This window comes from Monodelphis domestica, chromosome 2 (assembly GCF_027887165.1).
Source record: "Monodelphis domestica isolate mMonDom1 chromosome 2, mMonDom1.pri, whole genome shotgun sequence".
In the NCBI taxonomy this organism is placed as follows: Eukaryota; Metazoa; Chordata; class Mammalia; order Didelphimorphia; family Didelphidae; genus Monodelphis; species Monodelphis domestica.
The window spans coordinates 198,754,182-198,779,630 of NC_077228.1; the positions used below are offsets into that span (position 1 = coordinate 198,754,182).

A 25,449-nucleotide genomic window follows, 5' to 3' on the forward strand; every position below is an offset into this window, starting at 1 on the left:
GGCAATGAATTTTCTTTATAAAATTATGACACCCAGATGTTCATAATAATGCTTGATAATCCCTTCCTCCAGGGGATAGTCAAGAAAACCCAAGATCCTTCTCTTTAGCTGTCAGATTTCTTCCTAAAATACATTTCTCCCAGTCACCGGGCATACCACCTGGGACCCTATCCCATTCTTGTTGGATTGAAGAAATATTCCCTCCTAAAAGTGACCCCAGTGTCCCCTTTTCTAGTTCTCTTAGAAAGGAGACCAAAGGACACCTCTTGCTTCAAGGCTGAAACCACTCCAAATCACCTCCCCAGACTGGTAGACCAGTTGTTTTCTTGTGTTCATACCTTCACTGCCAAAGAAGGAAAAAGGAACACAAAGGTAAGGTCAGGTCCACAGCTGCTGCCCCCACCACTTACTGCTCTTCCACTTTCTAGAAGTACCATTGTTGGGCAGGTGAAATACTTCCTGTATATAAAAACAAAAACTCTTATAATCCAAAGGGGCCCACTCAGGAGATGCCCTATACTGATATTAGGCTATTTTTGGAACCACACCTCTCTAGTCAAGTTAAGAGAATACCAGGAATGACTAGCAGATAAAAGCAGAGAAGAAAAAGAGTGGGGTGGGGAGGAGGGAGATAAAACACATAGGTCCAGCAAAGGAGCCTGGGACTAGTGAGCAAGACCATAGTCCTAGCTATAGAATGTTCTCGAGGTATACCTGCAGAAATGTGGGTGTCACCTTTTGTAAGAAAAGAATCCCATAGAGTGAAATTTAGCATGATACTTGGAAAGGGGGAAAGACCTCCAGGTGTCCTAGAGTTTTTGTCTCTCCTTAGGACTGACTCCTTCAAATTGGCCAAGTGAATTACAAGATAAAAATGCTCTTTTCAGGAATAAATGCTCTGGAGTGGGAAGTGATTGGGATCTAAGGACAAAATATATCAATAAAAGTTAAAAAAAAAAGTAAATGCCCCCCTTTCAACCCTTGGTCTCTCTATAACCATAGAGCAAAGTATTTTTTGTCCAACAGAGAAGAAAATGAAGAGATGGGTTAGTAATACATTCCATTCACTTCCAGGGCCTGGGTGACCTCATTCTCAATGAAGTTCTAAATACTTCTGACTCACTCCTACCTACACTGTACTGACCCTAGTCCTGGGTTTAAATAGCAACTGCCAGTTGCTTTAGACTCTAGCCAGAGTACAGACAGTAGGTTCTGGGCCAGGTTGTACTTGCTATGCTGACTCATTCCATAAATCATACTTTGATTTGGTCTGTCTCTGAAAGGCAAAGTTGGCCACTGTTCCCCTCTATGACAAAAGAAATGAACATTATCCTTCTTGAGCATCACAACTGAATTCAGCTACTGATGACAATTTTTATCCCAAAATTAAATGGGATCAGTTAGTAAACAGAAGTAGGGCACAGAATATATGCCAGAGGGGAACGGGGGAGCCCCAAGATTCATCTGGCTGCTCCTCTGACAACAGGTTCTTTTCTGATAGAATAACAGATGGCTTCCTGCTAGGCCCTTTCAACATTGCCTTAACATCTGGGGCCATCTACTCACTGGTAGATTTGGCATCAAAGGGAAATGAAATTACATTATCCTCTTCTCCCTGATGGTGAGCAAGTGGATGGAAATTTAGGAATCTCTAAGTGTTATAGCTCAGAAATATAGGTCTAGGGAAATGGGACAAGGATATTCCACCTCCCTGAAAAAACATATGTAATAAATTTTCTCGTATCTAGAGAATCAGTTCCTTGGTCGTTCATTATGGGGAAGTTTTTCTTTCTCCAATCTCCACTTCTCAAGATTATCTTCCATCTCCTCATAATTCTTAGGTCTACTGATACTCTTAGCACTTGCTTTCTGTTTCATCAGTCATCCCCAATCAAAACCACATGTAGCTTCTACTTCTATTGAACACCAAATGGGGGACGATGACGATGCCAATGCTGCAGGAGGAGTGGGAAGCCCCAGGAGCCCTGGAGTCAGAGGCCAAGGGGGTTTCCAAGGTGGCTTTGGCTGTGGGAGCCAAGGTCATGGTCAGGGCCGTGGGCAAGGCTGGGACCCAGGAAGGAAAGGCCAAAGACAAGGAGTGGGTTTCTGTCACTAAGCTGGGATGGCTGGTCAAGGACATGAAGATCAAGTCTTTGGAGGAGATCTATCTTTTCTTCCTTCCTATCAAGGAGTATGAGATCATAGATTTCTTCCTGGGGCCCTCATTGGAGGATGAGGTTCTGAAGATCATGCCTGTTCAGAAATAGACTAGAGCTGGACAACATACCAGGTTTAAGGCTTTTGTAGCCATTGGTGACTACAATGGCCATGTTGGCTTGGGTGTCAAGTGCTCCAAAGAAGTGGCCACAGCTATTCATGGTACTATCATTCTGGCTAAGCTGTCCATTGTTCCTGCGAGACATGGCTACTGGGGAAACAAGATCGACAAGCCTCACAAAGTGCCCTGCAAGGTCACTGGTTGTTGTGGATCAGTTCTGGTGCGCCTGATCCCAGCCCCCAGAGGTAGAGGCATTGTCTCAGCTCCTGTGCCTAAAAAACTGATGATGGCTGGAATTGATGATTGCTATACTTCTGCTCGGGGCTGTACTGCTCTTCTGGGCAACTTTGCTAAAGATATTTTTTAAGCTATCTCCAAAACTTACAGCTACCTAACCCCAAGCCTGTGGAAAGAGACTGTTTTCACCAAGTCTCCCTATCAGGAATTCACTGACCATCTTGTAAAAACTCACACTTGAGTGTCTGTCCAGAAGACTCAAGCAGTTGCTGTGGCCACCACATAAATGTTTTTTTATAAACAAGAAATAAATTGAACTCTGCCTGCTTAAAAAACAAAACACTGTACATCTTACAAAGCTGTACCTAGCAAGACAAAATGGCTGAGAACTTAGCCAAAGGAAAGCTACATGAGGAGACTGGTGGGGGACAGCATCAAATGGCCAAGAACACTATTCTTTTTAGGCAGGTGGGATTGGGTCATTGTTTCTCTAGCCAGAGCTTTTCTGCACAACTGTCTGGAAGTCAAACTTCTGCTGCCATCAGACTGGACTGATGTGGTTTTAGAAGGTTTGAATATTTAAATTCTGCTACTAAACTCTAACCTCTACATGAACTCGCCAAATTACATTGAAGCCAGTTGAAAATCCATTTCCTGTCTAAGGCAAACTCCTCCACACCCTCATTCCTTCACATTGAAATGACAGACTTGAGCCTCTTCCTGGAAAAATGAATTCATTTTTTAATAGAAGACAAATAAAGCAGCTTTAGGAGGATTCCCAGGGACTAAAGTTGTTTCCTCAAAGGGCTATGTGTGGGTCAAGGATGATGAATTCGGATATCAGATTGATAATTCAAGGACATAGCAGAATTGGAAATCCTTGAAGTTCTTTTTGATAGGAATGGGTTTGGGGATGCAGGATTAAATTCCCCATTGCAAAGTTCTATTGCTCCTTATATGGGTTCACCTCCTCTCTTTTTCCTACAACTGAGACAGGAAAGGGAAAATTAGAACATGTTACTATGTTCTGGTAATTACTATGGCTGAGAGGTACTGATATGTGTAACAAAAACTTGCAGACTGATATTCCAGATGAGACCAGTCTTGCCATAACCCCTTCTCTTCTATGTATTCATACTGGGTTCTTGCTGGGGTGCAAATGATAACTAGGAACCTGATGATGAAGAATACTGAAGGGATTATAAATCTATCCTGCAGGTAAATTGTCTTGGTTGATGTCATATTACTCATAAATGACTCCTTCCCCCTTTCCTATGGCTGCTACATCTCCCATTTCAAATTTCATTTTCAATCCAGGCTGAAGATCCATCCTGGATGAGTGGAACCATAGAACCCATTAAAACTACTTTGATCCCTAACTGGGTTTTATTTCAAACAACTGTCCTTTCTTAAAAACCAAAAAGGTGGCTTCATGCTTTCTTCTGGGAACCAAAAACAATAGGAAGACCTGGTTTCAGATGCTCTCCAATGTCTCTTCAATTCCAACACCAAATCACCAAAGCTTTGCACCCCACCCTACTTGTGCCATTGAACAGGCTGAGACTTTTGAACTTCCACATTAACTTCTTCATATTCTTCCCATGGTTGGAGCTTGGGACCAGGAATCATCACCGTCTGAAAAAATAGAAAGCAGAGTTATCTCGTACCTTGCCACATGGGCAAATTCAAGATGGTCACTGGCATCTCTAAGGGATTCTGCTTTGGACCAATGCATTGCCACCTCTCCCCACTAGGTGGCCCGAGAAGTCAAAGCACCTGAAAAGTCTACCCAATTAGGCACCCAAGTATTTTACCTTGGGGATGGGATCCTTAGCAGGGGCCCAAGCAGGGACAATTTTTCCATGCATTCTCCAGGCCCCATACGGGTTTGTTAAGTGTCTCTCAAATACCACATACTCCAACACATCCTTGGGCACATCTTCTTGTCCATACATCAACCGCCCAAACCGGTCATAGATAGCCAGGGTCTATAGGAATTAAAAATTGACCTGTTAGCCCACGGAAAGTTCTTGAAGGAAGTCAGGAGAAATGAGAAGGAAAAACATACTAAGACTAGCTTGAAACAATCTTTGTACCCTGTACAAATTCCATTAACTAACCCAGAATGACCTTATGACTATGACAGTAGGAGGGGGAAGACACTGCATACAAGGTTGAGTCCACTCTAGATTCTTTAGAAACCACTTCTGTGTGAAGCTGTACACCCTGTACAATGAGGTGGTATGGGAGAAGGGGTCCTCTTACCTGGCGAGTGTGCATGCGGACGGTGACCTGGCCATATATGTTGCCCTCGCTCACCATATTTGGACAACGAACATGAACTACTCTTGGTGGTTCCAGAGATTCCACAAAGTTCCAATGTACTGTCTTAAGTTGGATGTCCCACACCATCTCCTGGTTTTATAGAAAACTAAATATGAGTGGTTTCTCCTTTAGTAGCAGTTGACACTGTTATACAGCATCATATTTCCATACAACCCTATAGCCAAAATCATCCTTTTCAACCAAGTTTCCCCTTGTCTGTTCCATCTTCTTCAGGTCTTTTTTTCACATCTGTGTCTTGCTCCTAGAATAGCCTCCTGCCACATTTTTGCTCTTACAGAAATAAAAATCAAAAGTCTACCTCTTCCAGGAAACCTCTCTGGATTGACCCAACCCATTGTACAAACTGTCAACATATTCAATCCACCCTTTTCTTTCCATGTTCTGGGCTTTTTTCCCTTAAAAAAACAAACAAACAAAAAAACCCTTAATTTCTGTCTTAAATATAGAAGATCAACTGGAGTTAAGTGATTATCCCAGGGTGGTCACATGGCTAGGAAGATTCTGAGGTCATATTTGAATCCAGGTCCTCCCAGCTGACCTAACTCTATCCGTTGTACTACCTGGCTGCTTCTTTAACCCTGTTCTTTCAGAAGTTGTTCATTACTACTTATACTTCTGTCAATTTCATGGATGCTCTATTTTCTCAAATATCACTCTTAGGGAAAAGATTGCAGCTTTCTCTTATATGCCCTAAGAATATCTGACTGACACATAGAATGGTAAGTAATGAGGATTTATGTAAGAGTAAACAAGTCTAAAAAAGGAAACATCTATTCTATTATTACATACCCCAAGTACTCTGTGCATTCAATCAATACATGTTTGGTCATAGCCTGAAATAGCATAATAAAGTGGGCAGAGCACAAGCACAGCAGTCAGAAAGACCTGAGTTCAAATCCTGCATCAGGTATTGACTAGACAAATGACTTTGGAAATCACTTAACTTTCTCATCTGTGAAATGGATATAATAATAGTATCTATATTACAAAGTTGTTTTGAGAATCAAAGGAAGTACAGTAGGAAAAGTACTTTGCAAACTTTAAAGTGCTATATAAATGCAAGCTACTATTAAGACAAGCCCTTTATGAAGCTATAAGTGCTACATAAATATAAGGTTTAATTATTTCTATTATTGAAAGTAGTTTTATTTATTTCCTTTCCAAAGCTCTCAGCAGTACATGGTTCGATGGGGATATGATTGGGGATGTAGACTCTAAATGATCACCCTGGTACAAGTATCAATAATATGAAAATAGGTCTTTATCAATGATATATGTATAACCCAACTGAATTGATCATTGGCTATGGGAGAGGGGAAGAGGAAAGGGAAAGAATATGAATCATGTAACCATGGAAAAATACTCTTAATTAATTAATTAGAATTTTTTTTAGAAAAGCATCCAAAGCTCTCAGCAGAATCCTGCATTAAGTCACCAATGTTTAAACAAAAATTGTGAAATGAAAACTGGCATCTCAAATTTATTGTACCTTCAACAAAGATCTTTCCTAAAAACAACAGCAGCAAAAAACAGAGGAGCAGAGGAGAAGCCTGAAGCCTGCTTGGCCCCAAGCAAAGGAAAAGACTTACCGGGAAACAGCGCTCAGTTACCAGGGCATGAAGTCGGTCATGATCTGAGCTAAAGAAGAAAAGAAACATGTCACTGTCTTCTGTTTTGCAGTCATAAGGATTCGAAACCAAAATAACCTCCCTTAAAAATCTGAGATCCAAGGGCAGATTAAGGCAACCTTGAACTTTCAGGAGTAGAGAAAATTATTTGGCATCATTTTAAGCTGTAATGTTGATCAAAAAGCCTCATTGGGGGAGGAAGTGGAGATAGTGCATTGTAGCTGATTTCTTTGTAAGAAACAGCCTATGACATTGGAAGAAATTTCTAGATTTCTAGTACAGCTTGGCTTTCTATCCCCTTTGAAGATTGTAAGTTTATTTTTATCTCTATTCCTAACTTCAAATAACGTAGGTCAAACATTTTTAAATGTTTCAGGAGTACTAAACCTATCTTTATGTTGTTAGGAAATGAGTATCATCTTGTCCATATTTTTAGAGAATTATTATTCTGCTACAATTTCCACAACTGGTTAATGACTGAACCAGATCCCAACGTTTACTAGGAATCTTGTCAGCAGCTAACTGTACCCAAGCAGAGGCCAGGAACTCCAAAGACCAGTGTTCCCCAACTCAGAGAGAATATTCTGTTAATCTGTAGTAGAAAAAGAAGCCTAAGCAAATGGATACAATATGTAGATCTCCATCTGTCTTCCTCCCCATTGCCCCAATTCCTCACGTGTTGAGGCATTGATGAGCTTCAACAAAGATCTGCTGAGCTTTTTCTGGGAAGGTCTTGGTACGGAAATCAGCATCATATTCTCTAACTTTCCGAATTCTGGGGGGAAAAAAAGCATTAAAACCATTTCATAAAACACCATGCGAAATACAGAAAAAAAAAATTTTAATAGCTGTTATTTAAAGAACATTTTAATGTTTACAAAGCACTTTATACACTCATTAGAGCCTCACAATAACCTCATGAAGCAAGTGACTGCACAGGTATAATTACCACTATTTTATAGGGAATAGAAAATGAGATTCAGAAATTTTAAGTAATTTAATTTGCTCAGAATTACACAACTAGTAAACATCTGAAGCAGAATAAAACTCATTCTTCCTGATTCTAATAGCAACATTCTATCCCCTATGCAATCCTGACTCTAAAAGAGACAAATAGGTGGGAACCAACAATCTCCATTATTGTAAGCCTACTTGTAAACTGAGACAACTTGAGTTCCAGGTATAATCTGGATTATAATAATTATCAGATGTGATTCCTGAAATTTTTCCTGTGATAGAAACCTTCAGTTTAAACAAAACTTTGATAGAATCCTTGTAGTAAAATGCTCTAAAATTATTATTTTAATGTTGATTAGCAAACAACATAAAATTTATTATTTTATTTTTTTAAACCTTTGCCTTCCATCTTAGAATCAATACTGTGCATTAGTTCTAAGGCAGAAGAACAGTAAGGGCTAGGCCTATGATGGTGAACCTATGGCACATATGCCAAAAATGGCATGCAGAGACCTCTTGATGGGCTTCTCTGCACTTATTACCTCCCCTGAGTAGAGCACTCGGGCCACTCCCCTCCCTTTCTCCTCCCATCTGGCCCCAAGCTTGACCTTCCTCCCTCAGGAGAGGAGGCCAAGGCTGAGGAGAAGAGCCTGGACCTTTGAGGAGGAGCAGGCCAAGCCCCCAACACCGGCTGAGTGTAGCCACCCTGGGTGGAGAGAAGGAAGGAAACAGCGGAACAGGCTCATGCCCAATGCCCCAACATTGAATGCCCCACCCCTACCAGGCTTTCCGAGCCTATGGAGTCTCCCCTATCCCCTCCCTGGGGTTTCTTCTTTGCTTTCAAGATCCAAATCTCCCAGGGAGGACCCCCTTCTGCACCAAGACCACTCCCCTTCTGGGGGGGGGGCATCAAGACACCCCTGCAGCAACCTCTACCTCCATCAGAGTTTTAGCGAGTGCACACATGCTGGCTTGCTAAAGGGAAAGAAACTCCAAGACAGGGGGAAGAATTAGGCCCCCCGGGCAGTGCCATCATCACCTAGACTTCAGGTCTGTTAGACTGCATCCAGACAAGAATCATTGGTATAGCAATTCTTGCAAACCCAGACTTGACCTGAACCCAGATTAGGATTAGCTGCTCCAAAGGACAGTTTTGTTTAAAAAAAAAAAAAAGGGAAGCTAATCTTATTCTAAAGCCCTATTTAAGCTGCCTCTCCTCCCCATATCCAAATGGTGGCAGGACTTGCTAACCTAAGAATCTCTCCCACCTGGCTTTTCCTGAAGAGAGATGCCTAAGGTAGTCAACAATATCCTGAAAAATAGACCCTCCTCCATACAGGATCCATAATGGTGATGATGATGATGGTGGGTGGGACATGGCACATGCTCTTTAAAAGGTCTGCCATCACTGGGCTAGGCAATAGGGTGAAGTGACTTGCCCAGGATCACATAGGTAGGAAGTTTCTGAAGCCAAACTTGAACCCAGGACTTCCCATCTCTAGGCTTGGCTCTCTATCTACTGAATCCCCTAGTTGCCCACAGTTTATTTAAAACAACAACAACACCTTGGGGTGTTTCAGGGCTCCTTGCAGCACAGTTTAAGAAACACTGATCTGAAAGATCATTGGCCTGGAAATGAACAGAACCGAGTTATAATCACAATTCTGCCATTAACTGTGTGAATCCTGTTAGCTCCATTTCTTTTTTATTTTTAATTTTAACTTCCTTTTCCATTAAAAACTATTGAATCAAGTGGTCATTAAGACCCCTTCTGGTTCTGATCCTTTGTGCTTCTACTTCCTAAAATATAGGATTTAAAAGGATGATTCTAAAGGTAACAACATATTTATCTAGATGAAAAAAGCTAAGAAAGCTGAGATGCCAAGAATAAGAAGATGGCACTTTCTGTTAACCCTCTAAACTGGTTGCTATTAGACTATATAAAAGGGTTTTGCCTAGTCTGAAACATAAGGAAGTAAGAATGCCCCCTTTGGGACCAAAATACCTGACTGCTAAGGTAGAAAGCTGTGTCCAGGTTAAACCCCAGGAGCTCACACACTTACGCCAACTGTGAGGCCACTCCTTGCTTTAGTTTCTCTGTCTTTTGCTGCAGGCCAGCCTTGGAGAGGGATGTTAGTCGGGCATCCCCCTCAGGAGGAACATAGGCATCAAAAATCCCAGCTTTGAAAGAAAGGAAGAAAGAAGACGTGATAGTGGGGAGACTGGAGAAAAGGTACCAAGAGGTCAGGTCATAAACATCCAGAGTCCTGAGTATACTTTGTCAAAGAGGCTAATGAAATGATGTGAATTTATGCAGTGGAAACAGGTTCTATGCACTCCAAAGAGGCAATAAGATCAAAAGGTAATGTGTACTTTAGGGAAAAAGCCTCAGTTCTTACACTGTGACCTTGAGTACATCGATTTACTTTTAGATGCTTCCGTTTGCTCTTCTGGAAAAAGTGACCTGTATTCCCACCCCTTCCTGCTTCCCAAACATGGAATGAAAATAATCAAAGTAAAAGATAGAAAAGTGCATAGATAATAGTGCTTTATGTAAAGGAGATAATGATTAAGGTTGAACTGATCTCAGCCTTACTCATTCTAACCAAAGAATCTCCTCTTCCAAGGAAATCACTGGGGTCAGATGTGGTTAGTAGTCTGGGTTCCAAGATGCTGGTTCCCCACCTGTGCAGGCCAAATGAATGGGACTCTCAAGACGTTCTTTGGGAATGACAATCCCTGCAGCACGGGCTCGGTCCTGAAACTCCTTCTCAGTTTTGTATTTAGGCTCATAAATAGGAGGTATAAAGCGCTTCTTGGTTCTCATTGGGATCAAAGTGATGTGCTGGGTGACACGGACTGGGCAGAAAAAAGCTTCTAAACTCTAGGAGTGGAAAAAAGAAGATATGTTACTTATGAGTTAGTAAAGAAACATTTCAAAAGTTTTCACTATAAGCTGAATCCTGTACCAGATATCATGGCACCAAATAAAGAGAAAAAAGAATCTTTACTACAGGGGAACTCACAGTTCAATAGAAGGGCCCTTCAATATCTCCATCTGTTTCATTTCAGGCTAGCACAACCATACATCTGGTCCATCATAAGGCACAGGTGTGACCATGCCATTCTGCTCAAACCCCTTATTGCCTAGAGAATAGAATTAAACCTCTTCTAAGTCTGATTCCAACCTACCTTTTCCTTTCTTATTTTATATTTCTCTTTACTTCTCCAGTCTAGATTGTCCAAATCATCCTTTACAGAGCTGCCCAAATGATATCCCTAAAGCACAAGTTTGACCATGCCACTCTCCTGCTCAAGAACAAATATTGGATCCCCAATGCCATGAGGATAAAATACAAAGTCTTTTTTTTTTTGTCATTTAAAGCCTGACTCCAGCCTAGCTTTCTAGGCTGATTACATATTACTCCTCTTTCTTCCATCTTTTCTCCTGTAGCTTTATTGCCAGTGCCTACCCATAGTTCTAAGACCACTACCCCCTTTCCAATTCTGGAACCAAAATCAAATCAGAAGTCATTCAGATTTGGAAAAAAAAAATTCCATCTTCTTTCCATTAGCTTTACTCACCAACTCTGTAACTTGCTAAACAAAAATATTACACTCCTTCCATTACTTTTCTTTATAAGTAGTAATTACTCAAGAAAAGAGACAATCTCTGACACTCACCTCTTTGCTGTTCCCTGACCAGTACATCCCATATCTCAGCTCTAATAATTTTCCCTGGCTATCTCCTCTGCCTGGAACATTCACCCTCCTCCACTTTGCCTATTAACCTCCAGAGCTTCCTTTAGGCCTCAACTAAAATCCCATTTTTTAGTGGAAGCCTTCCCTGACCCCCACCCCCTTAATAATAATGTCTTCTCTCTGTTAATTACAGGCATACCTTGTTTTATTGCAGTTAATTTTATTGTGCTTTGCAGGGTTTTGTTTTGAACAAGTTAAAGGTTTGTAGCAACCCTGCAGCTACCAAGTCTATCTGCACAATTTTTTCCAACAGCATGTGTTTACATCATGTCTCTATTTCACATTTTGGTAATTCCTGCAATATTTCAAAATTTTGCATTATATTTGTTATGGTTATCTTTGATCAGCAATCTTTGTTGTTATTACTATTGTTCTAGGGCAACAGGAACTGGGCCCATATAACACTGACAAATTTAATCCATAAATTTGTGTGTTCTGATTGATTCACTAATCTGTTGTTTCAATTCAATCCCCGCCCTCCCCTTCAGATTTCCCTATTCTCTAACAGTATTGCTATTAGGCCAGTTAATAATTGTAAAAGAATGCCTATGTGTTTGTCTTGTCTATTCATTATGCCTGGCATACACATACACATCCCAACCTTTTATTTGTATCCCTAAACTCAGAATAATATCGTAAGCATTTAACAAATGCTCATTCATTCCTTCAACGATTCCACCGTGGAGATTCAGGCTTCCCGTGAGGACTAGGGACAGACGAGAGGAGGGGAAGCGACCCCACAGTCAGGCTTTCTTTCCAGCTGGTTCTTCCCTGAATATCACCCCAGGGGTCGGCACCACCCGGTCTCCTCCTTCTTTTCGCCCCCTGTCCCTCGCTGCTACCCACCTGGCGAGAACAGGGGCCCAGAACCCGGGACAGGGAGAATACCCCCGGCAGCAAGGGTGCCGCCATGTTGTGCGCGCGGGGGACGCTGGGAAGGTGGGAGACTGTAGGGAGGACGAAGAAACGCGCGCGCGCGTGTAAGAATAAGGAGGTGGGACATAGTCAGGGAGTGGAATTTTCCAGGGCGTTTAGCCAGTATCTCGCCCTTTCCCCGGTCCCTTCCTAGCTAGGGGCGGGGAATAGATGTGCTCGTACCCGTGCGCGTACGGGAGGTCACGCGCCCGGGACTTTGCCATGGGGAGGAGGAAGGAAGAGGAGGGAGTCGAACCTGCGCTTGAGTCTGCGCGCACCAATCTCTTTAAGTAGTCTGTACCCTAAATTTTTGCCAGGGGGCAGCGTCTCCTTGCTCTATTCCCTTGTCCTCGTCCAGTATGCAAGGATCAGTCCCGAGTCCTGGCAGACTACTGGGTCCCTGCCTTCTCCATGCCAGTGACAGTATGTAGGGCACCATGATTCCCACAAGAGCAAAGGGACCTGGGAGCGGAAGGGGGAAACCATCATTGGCTGAGGGACCACTCCTCTTGGGTTCTAAGGCCAATTCTGACCCTATCTCAGAGGTGACCTCGACCCTGGGTCACTTCTCTTACCTAGGTTTCAGGTTCCTCACCTGTAACCAATCAAGGAGAAGAAAATGACTTCTCCTCTACTATCAAATGTTGGGGATGAGTGAGGTCATATCTCAGGTAAGTGCTTTAAAAATAAGGAGAGAAAGAAAAAAAGTATCACTGTTTTATATATCTATTCAGAAATTGTTGAGCCCGAGGCTGAGCCTTGGGCTTGATCTATGTTTAGCGGGGTGGGCAGGAGACATACAGAGTCTATATACCTCTCCTAGCATTCAACACTACTGAAATGACTGAACAATAATAAAACATAGCCAAAGCATCAAAGTCCTTAGCCTTAAACAGTTTTGCCCATTCTTCCCCTGAAATAGCTTCTTAGAGCCATCCCTTCTTCATTCCTGTATCTGTTATAGATGCTGAGTCCAGCATTGATGCCCACCCATCCTCCCTTATTCTGCCTACTCCTAACCCTAACCCTTTCCTGCCATTCTTTGATATTGTCAAATGAATGAAAACTCATTTTAAGCTTCATCCTCATCACAATACATTAAGTGTTTTTGTTATTTGAGTGAAAAATCATGTTACACATCAGCCTAGGTAAAATAATTAGGAAAATCTATTTGCTAAATCCAACAAATATTTGTTAGACACTTGTACTTTACTAGGCACCAGGAAAACAAATTTAAAATGGAGGCAATGCCTTCCCTCAAGGAATTTATTCTTTTGTATCTTCTAAAACCCATTAGAAGTAAATCTTGAATTATCTTCATTGTATACCCTACTTGGTTATCTATGTGTAAAAGAGAGTTGATATGAAAACAGAGTGATTTTGTTAAGGAATTCTCACTCTTAAAAAAAAAAAAATCTTACTTTCTTGCCTTAGAATTGATATTTGTACCAGTTCCAAGGCAAAAGAGCAGTAAGTGCTAGGCAAATAGGATTAAGTGACTTGCCCAGGGTCACATAGCCTGGAAGGGGCTGAAGCCACATTTGAACTCAGGATCTCTCATCTCAAGGCTTGTCACTCTTTCTACTGAACCACCAAACTGCCCCAGAAACTATGACTCCTACAATATGAGTTTCAGTTGTTCTCATTTCAAGGAAGTTTTTAGGCAAGAGGATTCTTGGTAGTATGAGTAAGAGGAAAAGGTGTCTACTGCCCTCAGGAAGGAAGGAAGGAAGGCTGGTTGCATAACTAGGTGAAGAAAGAAAGGTCCTGCAGAAACAGCCTTGAAATAGGAGACCCAGCACATATTAGGCACCACATAAATACTTCTTCAGTGAATTGGAAAGACTGAAGCAGTGTCAAAGATAAGTTGTTTGTTCCCAACTATAGGTAGAAGAAATATATAGGGTTCTTTCTTGAGGTTATCACTTAGTCCCAATCTAGATAGTTCTCCCTCCAAGGAGCAGCAGGGATGTCTGTATCTTTGTCCCTTTTTAGTGAGGAAGAACCTTTTAGCCTGACATTAACTGTTACCTGACTTGACATTATGGAGATAGGTGTCCAGTTTAATTTAAGGACGGAATCCTTCCTTAAAAATGAAGAAGCTTTGATAGTAAATGACATATAATTTGAAGATAATGTTTGTTTTGTGTCTGTATCTCTTTTTCTTGGGCATCTCTTCTTAAGGTTTATTCAGAGGATTTCAGCAATTGATTTTTTAAAAAAATTTTATTATCATGCAAACACACTTCCATATTGATCATTGTAAGATCACACTCATACTTAACCAAAACCCCAAAAGAAAGCCATAAATACACTGATGTGCTTTGATTCACTTCCATCTGACTCCCAAAAGTTCTCCCTGAAGATGGATAGCATTCCTCATCATAAGTCTTTCAAGATTGTCCCAGATCACCACATTGCTGAGAGTAGTCAGATTTTCACAGTTGACCATAATACAATATTGCTATTACTATGTACAGTATTCTTTCAGTTCTGCATATTTTGCTTCGGTTCATGAAGGTCTTTCCAGCTTTTTCTGAAATCATCTTCAGCAATTGATTTTCTAAGCAAAATATTCTTTACTGAACTTTAGCTATCCTGTCATAAACCTTGTTAGCATCATCAACCCATTCATTGACATTGACATTGAACTGCCCATCAAGTCCTTACTTTTCCCATCCTAAAAAACCTGGTGCCTTTGTCAGGTGATCTGCTACTACCAAGCAGTTGCTTGCTTACCATCTGGAAGTATTGAAAGCAGTGTGTTGTACTTGGGCTAATCAATCAAGGAATATGCCTTTGTCTTCTGGGCTGGACATAGATGATTATCTACTTCTTAGCCTGTATAATGTTGTCTCCCTCAGCATAGCAGCAATCCTGGTGGCAATCTGGAAATCATTCTGAAGCCCTGTTGTTCCCTTTCTCCTGAAGCCTTGAGAGTGATTCAAATAAAGGTTCTTGGGGGCATCTGGGTAGCTCAGTGGATTGAGAGTCAGTCCTAGAGACAGGAAGTCCTAGGTTCAAATCTGGCCTCAGACACTTCCCAGCTTTGTGACCCTGGGCAAGTCACTTAACCCCCATTGCCTAGCCCTTACCACTCTTCTGCCTTGGAGCCAATACACACTATTGACTCCAAGACTGAAGGTAAGGGTTTTAAAACAAAACAAAACAAAACAAAAAAAGGCTCTTATATAACACCTAGTACTCTTTGTCTAAACTCCTTTGAGTTTGAAAGTCTTCTCTCCTAGGATCTGCTTTCCTGCCACTACTCACTACTCTAGAAGTCTTAGAATTTTTCTCCTCACTTTCTAGGATAGGCTCAGTGATTGAGAGCCAGGCCTGGAGATGGAAAGTCTTGGGTTCAAATGTCACCTCAGATACTTCCTAGCTCTATTACTTGAACAAGTCACTTAACCCCAATTGCCTAACTCTCTTTTGCCTTGGAACTGATACTTAGTATCAATGCTAGAAGGTAAGGGTTTAAAAAACACATTCCCCCCCCCCCCCAATAATATGTTCAGAGCTAAACTAAGCTCCATAATGGCAGAGATAATGTTTTACCCACACTTTGTATCTTCTACATTGTTTCATGTACTGCAACAGAACAATCACAAGCACTTTTAGGCACCTAGTATGTCTGGCACTGTTAATAGATGAGGACACAAAAACACAAGACACAAAGACACTGTCTTTATGTTGGTGAAATAAATATGTGAGGAGCTATCTCCCATCTCTTTCTCACCAGATGGGCCCCAGGTGTTCAGGGTTAATCCTTTCCTTGCCTCTAGTTCCATACCCCCCTCCTTTCTCTCCACTTTCACCTCAACTAGTAAATCTAGCTTTAATCCTAAAAGGGAATTTCAGGCTATTTGTGACTCCCCCCATGATAAGAGAGAGGGGGGCAAAGCTTACAGATCAGAGTAATCTGCTTGCAACCCACTTCCATTCTTGGGGATTACCACTGCAAGGGGAGGCAGGACTGGAATAAATCTGACACCTTCGGGTTAGGAACATGAGAAAGGACAGCCAAGAGTTTGGGGGGGCTCTGGAACATGGAGTTCCCACAAAACCCAGGGACTGTATTTTCTCATGCCAGAATTCTCTATTCACTAAATAGGAAGGACTAAACTTGATTTAATCCATATGGCTATGACCTTTGGTGAGCTAGACACAGTGGTAACAAACTCAAATAGAAACAGACCCTAGTAGGCCATATATTGACTTAGAAAACCAAAAGTACTTTTTATCTATGCTGTATTATATTTTTATTTTGTTAAACATTTTATAATTACATTTAAACTGGTTAGATAGCATTCAGCCATTTGATACCTTTGAGCTAGAGCACCCTGAAGGCCACTTCAAGTACCCCAAAATTAGTTGTTTTTTTTTAAGTCTGCACCTTTTGTCTTATAATTCTTACATATTCTAAGGCAGAAGAGCAGTAAGGGCTAGGCCCCTAGGGTAAAATGACTTTCCCAGGGTCACACGGTTAGAAAATATCTGAGGTCACATTTAAACTCGGGTCTTCTGGATTCTAGGCCTGGTTCTCTATCTACTGAGCCACCTTGCTTCCCAGAAATGAGTTATTCTTAAAGCTGTTTTATACTCTTCTAGACATATCCTATAAGTTTCCCTTGGTGCTAAGCCCAATGAATGTGCCCTTACCACATTTCTGTTACCTCTTCTCTCAATCAATAAGCATTTATTAAGTGACTGTTATGTGCCATGGAATAGATACAAAGAAAGGCAAAAGAAACTCCCTACCTCAAGGACTTCACAGTCTAAAGGGGGAGATGAAGCAAACAACTATCTGTGAACAAAATAGGACTTTGTCAACAGATGTAAGGCTCTAGAATTTAGAGAGGTTGGGAAAGGCTTTCTGTAGAAGTATGGTTTTAGCTGGGACTTAAAGAAAGCCAGGGTAGATGGGAGGCAGAGACAAGGAGAGAGAGAGTTCCAGGGGTAGGGAACAACTAGAAAAAATGCTGGAATCCAATGTCTTGTTTGTAGAACAGCAAGGAGGTCACGGGATTAAAGAATATGTTGGGAGCTATAAAGTGGAAGAAGACTAGAAAGGTTGGGGATGGGAGAGACTAGGTTATGAAGGGCTTTGAATGCCAAGCAGAAGATTTTGTCTTTGATCTAGAAGGTAATAGGGAGTCATTAGAATTGTTTGAATGGGTGATGGTGGACAGTATTTTAGGAAGAAATCACTTTGGCATCTGAAAAGAGGATGCCCTGGAGTGGAGAATGATTTATGGCAGGCAAACTAATTAGTAAGCTATTGTAATAGTTCAGGCATGAAGTAATAAGTGCCAAAATCAGGACAGTGTGACTGGGAGGGGAGAGAAGGAGATGTATCAGAGAAAAGTTACAAAGGTGAAAGAGACCAGCCTTGTCAACTGATTGGCTATTGGAGAGTCAGAAATAGTGAGGAGTAGAGAATGACACCTACATTGTGAACCTGGGGGAATGGGAAGACAGTGGTGCCCTAGACAGGGCAACTTAATTCAAGCATGTATATATTATGCAAGTCAAGACAGACATGGATGTAGTATATATAGGTTCCACCAGGAGTAGACAAGGTAGGAATCTACTTTAGGACACAATAGGAGACATTTTTTTAAATGTCCATACAAACCCACTTATGGTGGTTCAGTGGTTTAAGAGCACTGGTCCTGGAGTCAGGAAGAAGTCAGGAGTTCAAGTGCAACCTCAGATACTTCCTAACTGTGTAACCCTGGCCAAATCACTTAACCCTGATTGCCTTACCCTTGCCTTTCTGCCTTAGAATTTATAATAACATAGAAGGTAAGAGTTTTTAAAAAAATAGTCTAAAAATATTTTCCTCATCCTGGAAAAGAACTGAATTTCTGAGTGTTCCAACTCTCCCATCACCACCTCAACCTACTTGATCTTACTTCAGTCAAATCTTCCCAGACCTATTCCTATCCCATGAAGTGGGAATATTTAAGTTCCTTATCTTGAGCAACTGTCAGTTCTGAATACATTTTGCCCCTAATTTCAGAATTCCCATTTTTAGAATATGAATTATTTGCTATCCCCCTCCCACCCTGCCCACCAAGAATTTAAGTAGGGTGGCAAATAGAGTAGCAGTTTAAGGCACTGCATGGAATGAAGCAGATAGCACTTCTCTCAGCTCCTAATAGCTGCTTTACCTTACTAATCTCCTGGCCAAGAGACAGATCTTCATGTGGTTGCTTCCTTTTCTACTCCCTGTCCCTCACTCAATCTCTCTCCCACCTCCTTCTTCCAGATTTTAAGCAGAGTGCCAGAAGGTTAACAGCTGGAGACTGAAAGTGGGGAAAGCAGCCCTATCCAAAAAGGCACATATACATGGGCTGTCTGGCTCTTTTCCTAGAGTTCGCTCTTTGCTCTTCTCCACCTCTTAGAATTCTTAACTTCATTCAAGCCCAGGCTCAAACATGCACTGAGGATAGGACCACATAGGTACGACTAACATAGGTTAGTGCTTTTTCTACTGCCCCAAATTATCTTCTATTTATAGGTCTGTTTACATGTATCCCCCAGTAGAATGTGAATTCCTTGAGGGCAAGGACTAATTTTTTCTTTCATTTTTTTGTTTTTGTATACATAGCCTAGGACTTTATATACAGAAGCTCTTTGCTAAATGTTTATTGAACAGAGTTAGGCCTGGGACAGGGAAGTGGGATTTTTAGTTATCATTCAACTCTCCCCTCCCTCCTTTCCTCCTAAGAATTGCCAGGTATATGGGGGCTTACTGGAACATTTCCATCTTTTAGCCAACTCAAAGTTTTCTCTCAAGTGCAAACACAACTATGTTAAGAGTTAAGAGACTTGGGTTCTAGTTTGAGAACTGCCACAAATTCCATCTGTCTTCAAGTCATTTAACCTTTTGGGCCTTGCTTTTCTCTTCTGCAAAATGAAGGAATTGACTAGATGATCTTTAAGGCCTCTCTGTCTCTGGCATTCTGTGGTTTTACGAAATACTTAGCTAACATGGCGTAATAGAAAGGCAGTTGAACTTGGGGTAAGAAAAGGCCTTTCTGAGTACCCATTTCCTCATTTGTAAAATAGGGATAAAACTTGTAATACTTGCCTCACAGGGTTATTGTAAAGATCATAGCATATAACATATATAAGCACTTTGTAAACCTTGAAGGTAGAATTAGTACTATGAGCAAGATACACTCTTGCTTTGTGCTTAGAGTCCAGTCATTCATGTGAACCCCAGGGTTGACTTAGTGGCTCCATAAGCCTGGCTGAGGACAACTGAGTCTTAGAAAGTTTTACCACCTAGGCCTGTCATCTTTCTGAAGTTAAGCCAGAGCAGCCTTGTGAATATGAAAGAATTCCCACTAGAGGGAGCCAAGGTTGCATTGGAAATGAAACCCTGGAGAGCCCAAATGAGATGTGGTTACTTCCTGAGATTTTATGATCATCTTGAGCAAGGCTTCCTTTGCCTGTCACTATAGGCTCCTTGCTGAATTTATGGGATTCTCTATAACACTGACTTATTTATTATACTTTATTTGAAGTGCAGTGCTGGGGGAAGATGAGGGACAGGAATCTCATATCAGTAACTCTGCCTTTTTGAAAATGTTGTCACCAACACCATATTATTGATTACTGGTTGGAAGGTATGCTTTCAGACTGGAAAATTCCTTGCTACAGTACCTAGTACTAAGTGGGTTCAGAGCAAGGTGGCCTCTTAAGGTTCTTCTCCTGCATTCTCCATCCTTTCAGCTTTTCAGCCACAGCTCAGACTCTACAACCCTTCCTTGGGCCTAGATTTTTATAGGTTAGTACAACTCTCATTTTAATTATTCCTGGCATTGAGAGCCTCCTCTTGCTTTTTTATCTCCAGCCTTCTAAAGTGTATTTCCTCTACCCAGCTCTGGGCTTTCCTTTTCTCTCATCACATCTCTCCCCTTTACATTAATTTCTTGGAAAGTGCCAGCTCTTTCCACCTTGACGCAAAGGTATGTGGTTGAGAGAGGAAGGACTAGATACCATAGCTAGAGTAGGTGTGGTACTGAATATATTGCTACTGCTGGGAAAACTAGGGTGAAACCACTGGGAAGAGGCCCAGGGGGAAGGCGTTGGTAAAGAATGGCCCTTCCTTCTCTCTATCTTACTTTCTTTTAACAGGAGAGGTTTCCCAGAAGGATGGCAGAGGTCCACTTTGACTCACCCATTGCTTACTGAAGTAATCTCTCTAGCTTTTATGGTCCTGCAGCAGCAGCAGCATCACTGAATCAGCAACAAATGGAAGTTTAGACTTCCTATTTCTTTAATCTATTTCTAAATCTCAAACATTTAAACAAATATGTGAAGTTTAACAGTCCAGCCACTTGATTTTACAAATACCAGCCCTGGAGAACATAATGGTAGTAAAATGAATGAAATCAGTCTATACTAAGAGTTAGACTGTCAATAAGCATTTCTGAAGTGTCTGCCTGAACCAGCACTGTGCTAAAGCAAATACAAATTCAAAGAATATACAAAGAAAAGCCAAAGATCCTTCCTGACCTTGAGGAGCTCAAAGCTCAATAAGAGAGATATAAGGTAAAACAAAGCAAACAAGCTGTATGCTGGGTAAGCAGAGGGAAGGCACTAAAACTAAGAAGGTTTGGAAAAAGGTTACTGTAAAAGATGAGATTTTAATTCAGATTTGAAAGAAGCCAGGGAAACCAGGAGATGGAAATGAAGGAAAGAGTTCAGTGATTCAGTATGCCTAGAGGTAGGAGATGGAGTGCCTTTTATGAATAAGAAGGCCAGGAGACCACTGGAAGTGTCAGAAAATGCACAGAGGGGTGTAAGATGTAAGAAAACTGGAAGGTGTGCTCCACTTTTGTCTTTATACCCCCCATTGTCCAGTTCCAGTGGACATAGCCTGGAACATAGCAGGGTACTAAATAATTCATGATTGCTTGAAACATACATATACATGATTTATATGTACATATACAATTATTAAAGATGTGGGCTTAATTTTTTTTTCCATAGAAATGTGCCTCAGACAGCTTTGGAGACCACTGCTTTAAAGCATGTCTGTGTAGTGCAATGGATAGAACTTGGGCAGGAGTCACAAAAACCTGAGTTGGATTGAATTGCTCACTAGCTCCAGGAGGGGGGAGAGTAGGAGGAAAGGATTGTATAATTTCAGAAAACTTATGTTTTGTTATTTGTTATTACATGTAATTGGTAAAAAAAAATTTTTTTAATTACCAACCCCTTAAGATCTGAGTTCAAATTCTACTTCAGATACTTTCTAACACCTACTTCATAAGGTTGCTGTAAGGATCAAATGAGTTAAGGTATTTGGCATACTTTAAAGCACTGTAAATGCTAGTTATTATTATTAATTATTACTTCATTTCAGCCAAATTGCATTTTTCTCTATCCCTTATTTTCATCCTATCCTTTTCTTATTCTTTCTTCCTCTTTCCATTCCCTAATTTCAAATTCTTTCAGGTTTTTCCCTTCCTTCAGGTCTTAACCCATATGCCCCTTCTTTAATGGAACATACCAGAGATCTTCTTTTTGTACTCCTCCAGCTGCAAGGAAGTTTAAAATTTCTCATAGTAAATTGCCTAGACCTTTGCTTTGCACATAGCAGTCTTCCTCATATCAGAGTTGTTTGTACCTATCTTCTTCCTTCCCCATCTCCCTTTCCCAATACAGTGTAAGCTTCTTCTTTTTAAAACCCTTACCTTCTGTCTTATTATCAGTTCTAAGACAGAAGAATGGTAAGGGCTAGGCAAGTCAAGGTTAAGTGACTTGCCCAGGGTCATGAAGCTAGGAAGTCTTTGAAGCCATATTTGAATACAGTTCCTCCTGACTCTAGACCTGGCACTCTTACACACTCCATTGTGTAAGCCTCTTCTTTTTTTAAATAACCCTTACCTTCTGTCTTAGAATCAATACTGGGTATTGGTTCTAAGGCAAAAGAGTGGTAAGGGCTAGGCAATGGGGGTTAAGTGATTTGTCCAGGGTCACACAGCTAGGAAGTGTCTGAGGCCATATTTGAACCCAGGACCTCCCATCTGTGGGCCTGACTCTCAATCCATTGAGCCACCCAGCTGCCCCCTATTGTGTAAACTTCTGGAGAGCAATGACTGTTGCTTCTTTTTCTTAAAACCCAGCACCTAGCATATTACCTTGCACATAAAAATACTAGTTAATTTTTTAAAATATAATTCTAATTTTATTCCTGAGCTAGTTAAAGAGAGGGATGTTTAACATGGCTTCCAAAGGTGGCTGTTGGAAAATACACATGTATCAGGTAGAATTCTGGAGACACCATATGGAATAAGTAACTTGAGGAGCAGGGTATCTGAAACATATTTTAATTCTAGTTCAAATGTTGAGCTCAAAGCTCTGAATCTCTATGCAAGGACTCACTTTCTAAAAGAATTCTGGAAATAATTGCTCTTACTTTCTTTTTTCCAAAGAATTCCTATCTTTCCCTCACCATTTTCATGGCTTCTAATAATAAAAGCTGATTTCCAAGACAGCAAACCTCAGTTTTATCCCATGACTGAGAAGTCATTTTATCCTGGCCCAAAATTCCCTGTGCCAGAGCTCCCCATCTGGAAGGAAGGAAAGAATTTCGAAGTTTCCAAAAGATCTGCCTAAAAGGGAGGGGAAGGAGAAGCAGCAAAGCTGGAACCCCAAGCCTATTGGATTAGAAAAAGTATTAATAACTGTGAACTAGAAAGCTTACCCAGCAATGTTCCACCATTGCTTTCTTCTTTTCATCTGGAACATAGAATTTCTTTGCTTCTTTCTCAGAGTATTTCATCTATTCTCTGTTCCTAGATCACCCTCCTTCCATTTTAGCCATTTTGTGGCTAAAAAAATCACTCTTGGAAAGTTTTAGAGTTAGAAGTTAACCCAACAGTCCACATAATTTAAGAATCTTTTCTATGCCATCTCTGGCACATAACCATTTCATTTTCCATTTGAAAACTTCCAGAGACAATGATTTTGACATTTAAGGTTTTAGTACTGAAAGAGCCCTTGTCCAGCCCTCTCATGTTATTAGTATTATTTTTATAATGGCCTAATATTTTTTGAAAAAATTAAGTACTTCTCCATGAATCCTTCTACTTCTCATCTCCACAAATTACTCCCACTTATCTTTTCCATTCTTTGGATATAACAAGAGAATTTCTGAATTATACTCATTTGCAGATTATGGAAAGTGAACAGAGGAAGAGTATATATGTATATATATATGTTTTGGGCTCCAGTTCCAGACCAGACAGCATAAATAAGGGAAGGCAGGGGAACATAGGGAGAAAGAGTGGTTTCCCTACTCTTGGCTCACCAAACTAGTAGGATTCATAAATACTTATAGTTTGGGGCACTGAACACTCCAGCACATGCCTCTGCTTTTAGGGTCTAGGTTGCTTCTGTAGGGATGGTTTCAGCATTTCCCTTTCTAGTCATAATCATTAAAAATAGAATCTTGGACCTGGGTAACCTGAGGCCACCATTGCACAGCAGTTAGACCCAAAGTCAGCAGCTGTTTATTACACTCTCCAGCCTACTACAGTGGTTTTCTTCTGTTTCTAGTAGATTGATTGGTTATTGTCCTTCTTACTTGCAAAGGTGCAAACTGACATCCTTTAATGTCGTTTGACTTCTGAATAAATTGGATTTAAGTGAGACAGAGATGCACAAAGTTGTCAGCCTCACTCTGTCAGCAAAGTCCAAGGGCAAAATAAAAGTCAAGACAACTGGTGATGGCTCGGGATGCAGTGACTGACCTTAATATTTTCCATATCTAACCATGCCTGCTCCACAATGCCTGCTGAATGAACAAATTGTTCTTATCTGCTTATTCCACTAGAAGTCTTTGCATCCCTGGGATTCACAGAGGGATTCACCCTCTGATTCACTGACAAGTTTGGTAGGGTTTTGGATTCTAGTCCACTCTGCTATTCATCTACGTTTTATGGGTGAGTTCATCCCATTCATGTTCAAAGTTATGATTGTCACTTGTGAATTCCCTGGCATTTTGATATCCTCCCCTAATTCTGACCTTTCTTCTTTTACTATAAACTTTTAAACCAGTGATTTACTTTGAATCAGTTCCCCTAGTCCCCTCCCTTGATATGCTTCCCTTTCTAGCCCCTCCTTTTTTGTTCCCTTCTTTTTTTTTTTAGGGTTTGTTAATTGCCCTTCCCCCTCTCCTTCCCTCCCTTTTTATACTCCCTCCCTCCTGCCCCCCCTTAATTTTCCCTTCTCCCTTACTGTGTTGGATAAGATAGAATTCAAGATCCCAGTGGATCTAGATGCTCTTCCCTCTCAGAGTTGATTTCACTGAGAGTAAGGATTAAGTAATACCAATTAGCACTCTCTTCCTCTCCTTCCTATAAGAGAATTCTTCCCCTCCCCTTCCCATGTGTATCTTTGTGTGAGAAAGATTATTCTATTTCATTTATTTCTATTTCTTCAAGTATATCTTAGTACCATCAATGATCCCCCTCCCTTTTTCTTTGTTCCCCCCCTTTCCCCATATCGTTGTAATGCCCCAATCTTTCCCTATGAGTGATTCTTCTAATTACTCTAATAATGCATACAATTTTTGAGTTACAAATTACATTTTCCCCACATATTAATATATATATAATTTGATAGAAATGTAGTCCTTATAGAAGAGAGTTTGAATAAAAGAAAAAAAACATTTTTCTCCTTTTCCCTTTCTTTCATATTTACCTTTTCATGTTTCTCTTGCTCTTTGTGTTTGGATGTCAAACTTTCCACTGTGTTCTGGTCTTTTCTTTACAAATACTTGGAAATCTTCTATTTTGTTGTATGCCCATACTTTCTTCTGGAAGTATATAGTCAGTTTTGATGGATAGGTGATTCTTGGTTGAAGACCCAGTTCTCTTGCCTTTCTCATTATCATGTTCCAGGCCTTGCAGTCATTCAGTGTGGAAGTTGCCAGGTCTTGTGTGATCCTGATTGGTACTCCTTTGTATCTAAATTGTCGCTTTTTGGCTTCTTTTAGGATTTTTTCTTTAGCTTGAAAGCTTTGGAATTTAGCAATTACATTCCTGGGAGTTGTCTTTTGGGGATTTAGTGTACAGGGTGTTCTATGAACTCTTTCAATGCCTATTTTGCCCCTTTGTTCTAGAACCTCAGGGAAGTTTTCTTGGATGATATCTTGTATTATGATATCAAGATTTCTGTTTATTTCTGGCTTTTCAGGTAGACCAATGATTCTCAGATTGTCTCTCCTTCCTCTGTTTTCCAGGTCTATCACCTTGTCAGTGAGATATTTTATGTTTTCTTCTAATTTCTTAGTTT

At 40.8% G+C, this 25,449-nt stretch overlaps 2 protein-coding genes and 1 pseudogene across 3 annotated transcripts in view; 2 read left to right on the forward strand and 1 right to left on the reverse strand.

Annotated features, from left to right (window-relative positions):
- The first annotated feature begins 1,930 nt into the window (after nt 1-1,930).
- Nucleotides 1,931-2,801, forward strand: LOC100019141 (40S ribosomal protein S2-like; annotated as a pseudogene).
- A 431-nt stretch (nt 2,802-3,232) lies between these two features.
- On the reverse strand, nt 3,233-12,192 carry MRPL45 (mitochondrial ribosomal protein L45). Of its 2 annotated transcripts, XM_056816827.1 has the most exons (9): nt 12,055-12,169; nt 10,473-10,593; nt 10,132-10,330; nt 9,510-9,627; nt 7,166-7,264; nt 6,451-6,499; nt 4,781-4,930; nt 4,330-4,503; nt 3,233-4,150 (listed from the first exon to the last, which is right to left on the reverse strand). In XM_056816827.1, exons 3-9 carry the CDS (start codon nt 10,271-10,273, stop codon nt 4,052-4,054), a joined length of 831 nt encoding a protein of 276 aa, XP_056672805.1. In that variant the 5' UTR covers nt 10,274-10,330; nt 10,473-10,593; nt 12,055-12,169; the 3' UTR covers nt 3,233-4,051. The 2 variants fall into 2 exon arrangements, with proteins under 2 accessions (XP_056672805.1, XP_007482398.2); XM_007482336.3 differs by lacking the exon at nt 10,473-10,593 and having other exon boundaries at nt 12,055-12,192.
- A 54-nt stretch (nt 12,193-12,246) lies between these two features.
- The window catches only part of NPEPPS (aminopeptidase puromycin sensitive), a 120,233-nt gene continuing 107,030 nt past the window's right edge, over nt 12,247-25,449 (forward strand). Inside the window, exon 1 of the mRNA XM_016430510.2 lies at nt 12,247-12,794. Within this exon, the coding sequence (XP_016285996.1) occupies nt 12,765-12,794 (30 nt within the window). The 5' untranslated portion in view covers nt 12,247-12,764. The remainder of the gene's footprint in view (nt 12,795-25,449) is intronic.

Excerpts from the sequence above, each read along its gene's own strand:
- MRPL45 (XM_007482336.3), bottom strand. The coding sequence starts at position 12,120 with ATGGCGGCACCCTTGCTGCCGGGGGTATTCTCCCTGTCCCGGGTTCTG. Across the intron at positions 6,500-7,165 it reads GCTCATCAATGCCTCAACAC|CTCAGATCATGACCGACTTC; the intron begins GTGAGGAATTGG and ends TTTCTTCTTTAG. Across the intron at positions 4,931-6,450 it reads TAACTGAGCGCTGTTTCCCG|GAGATGGTGTGGGACATCCA; the intron begins GTAAGTCTTTTC and ends CTATAAAACCAG.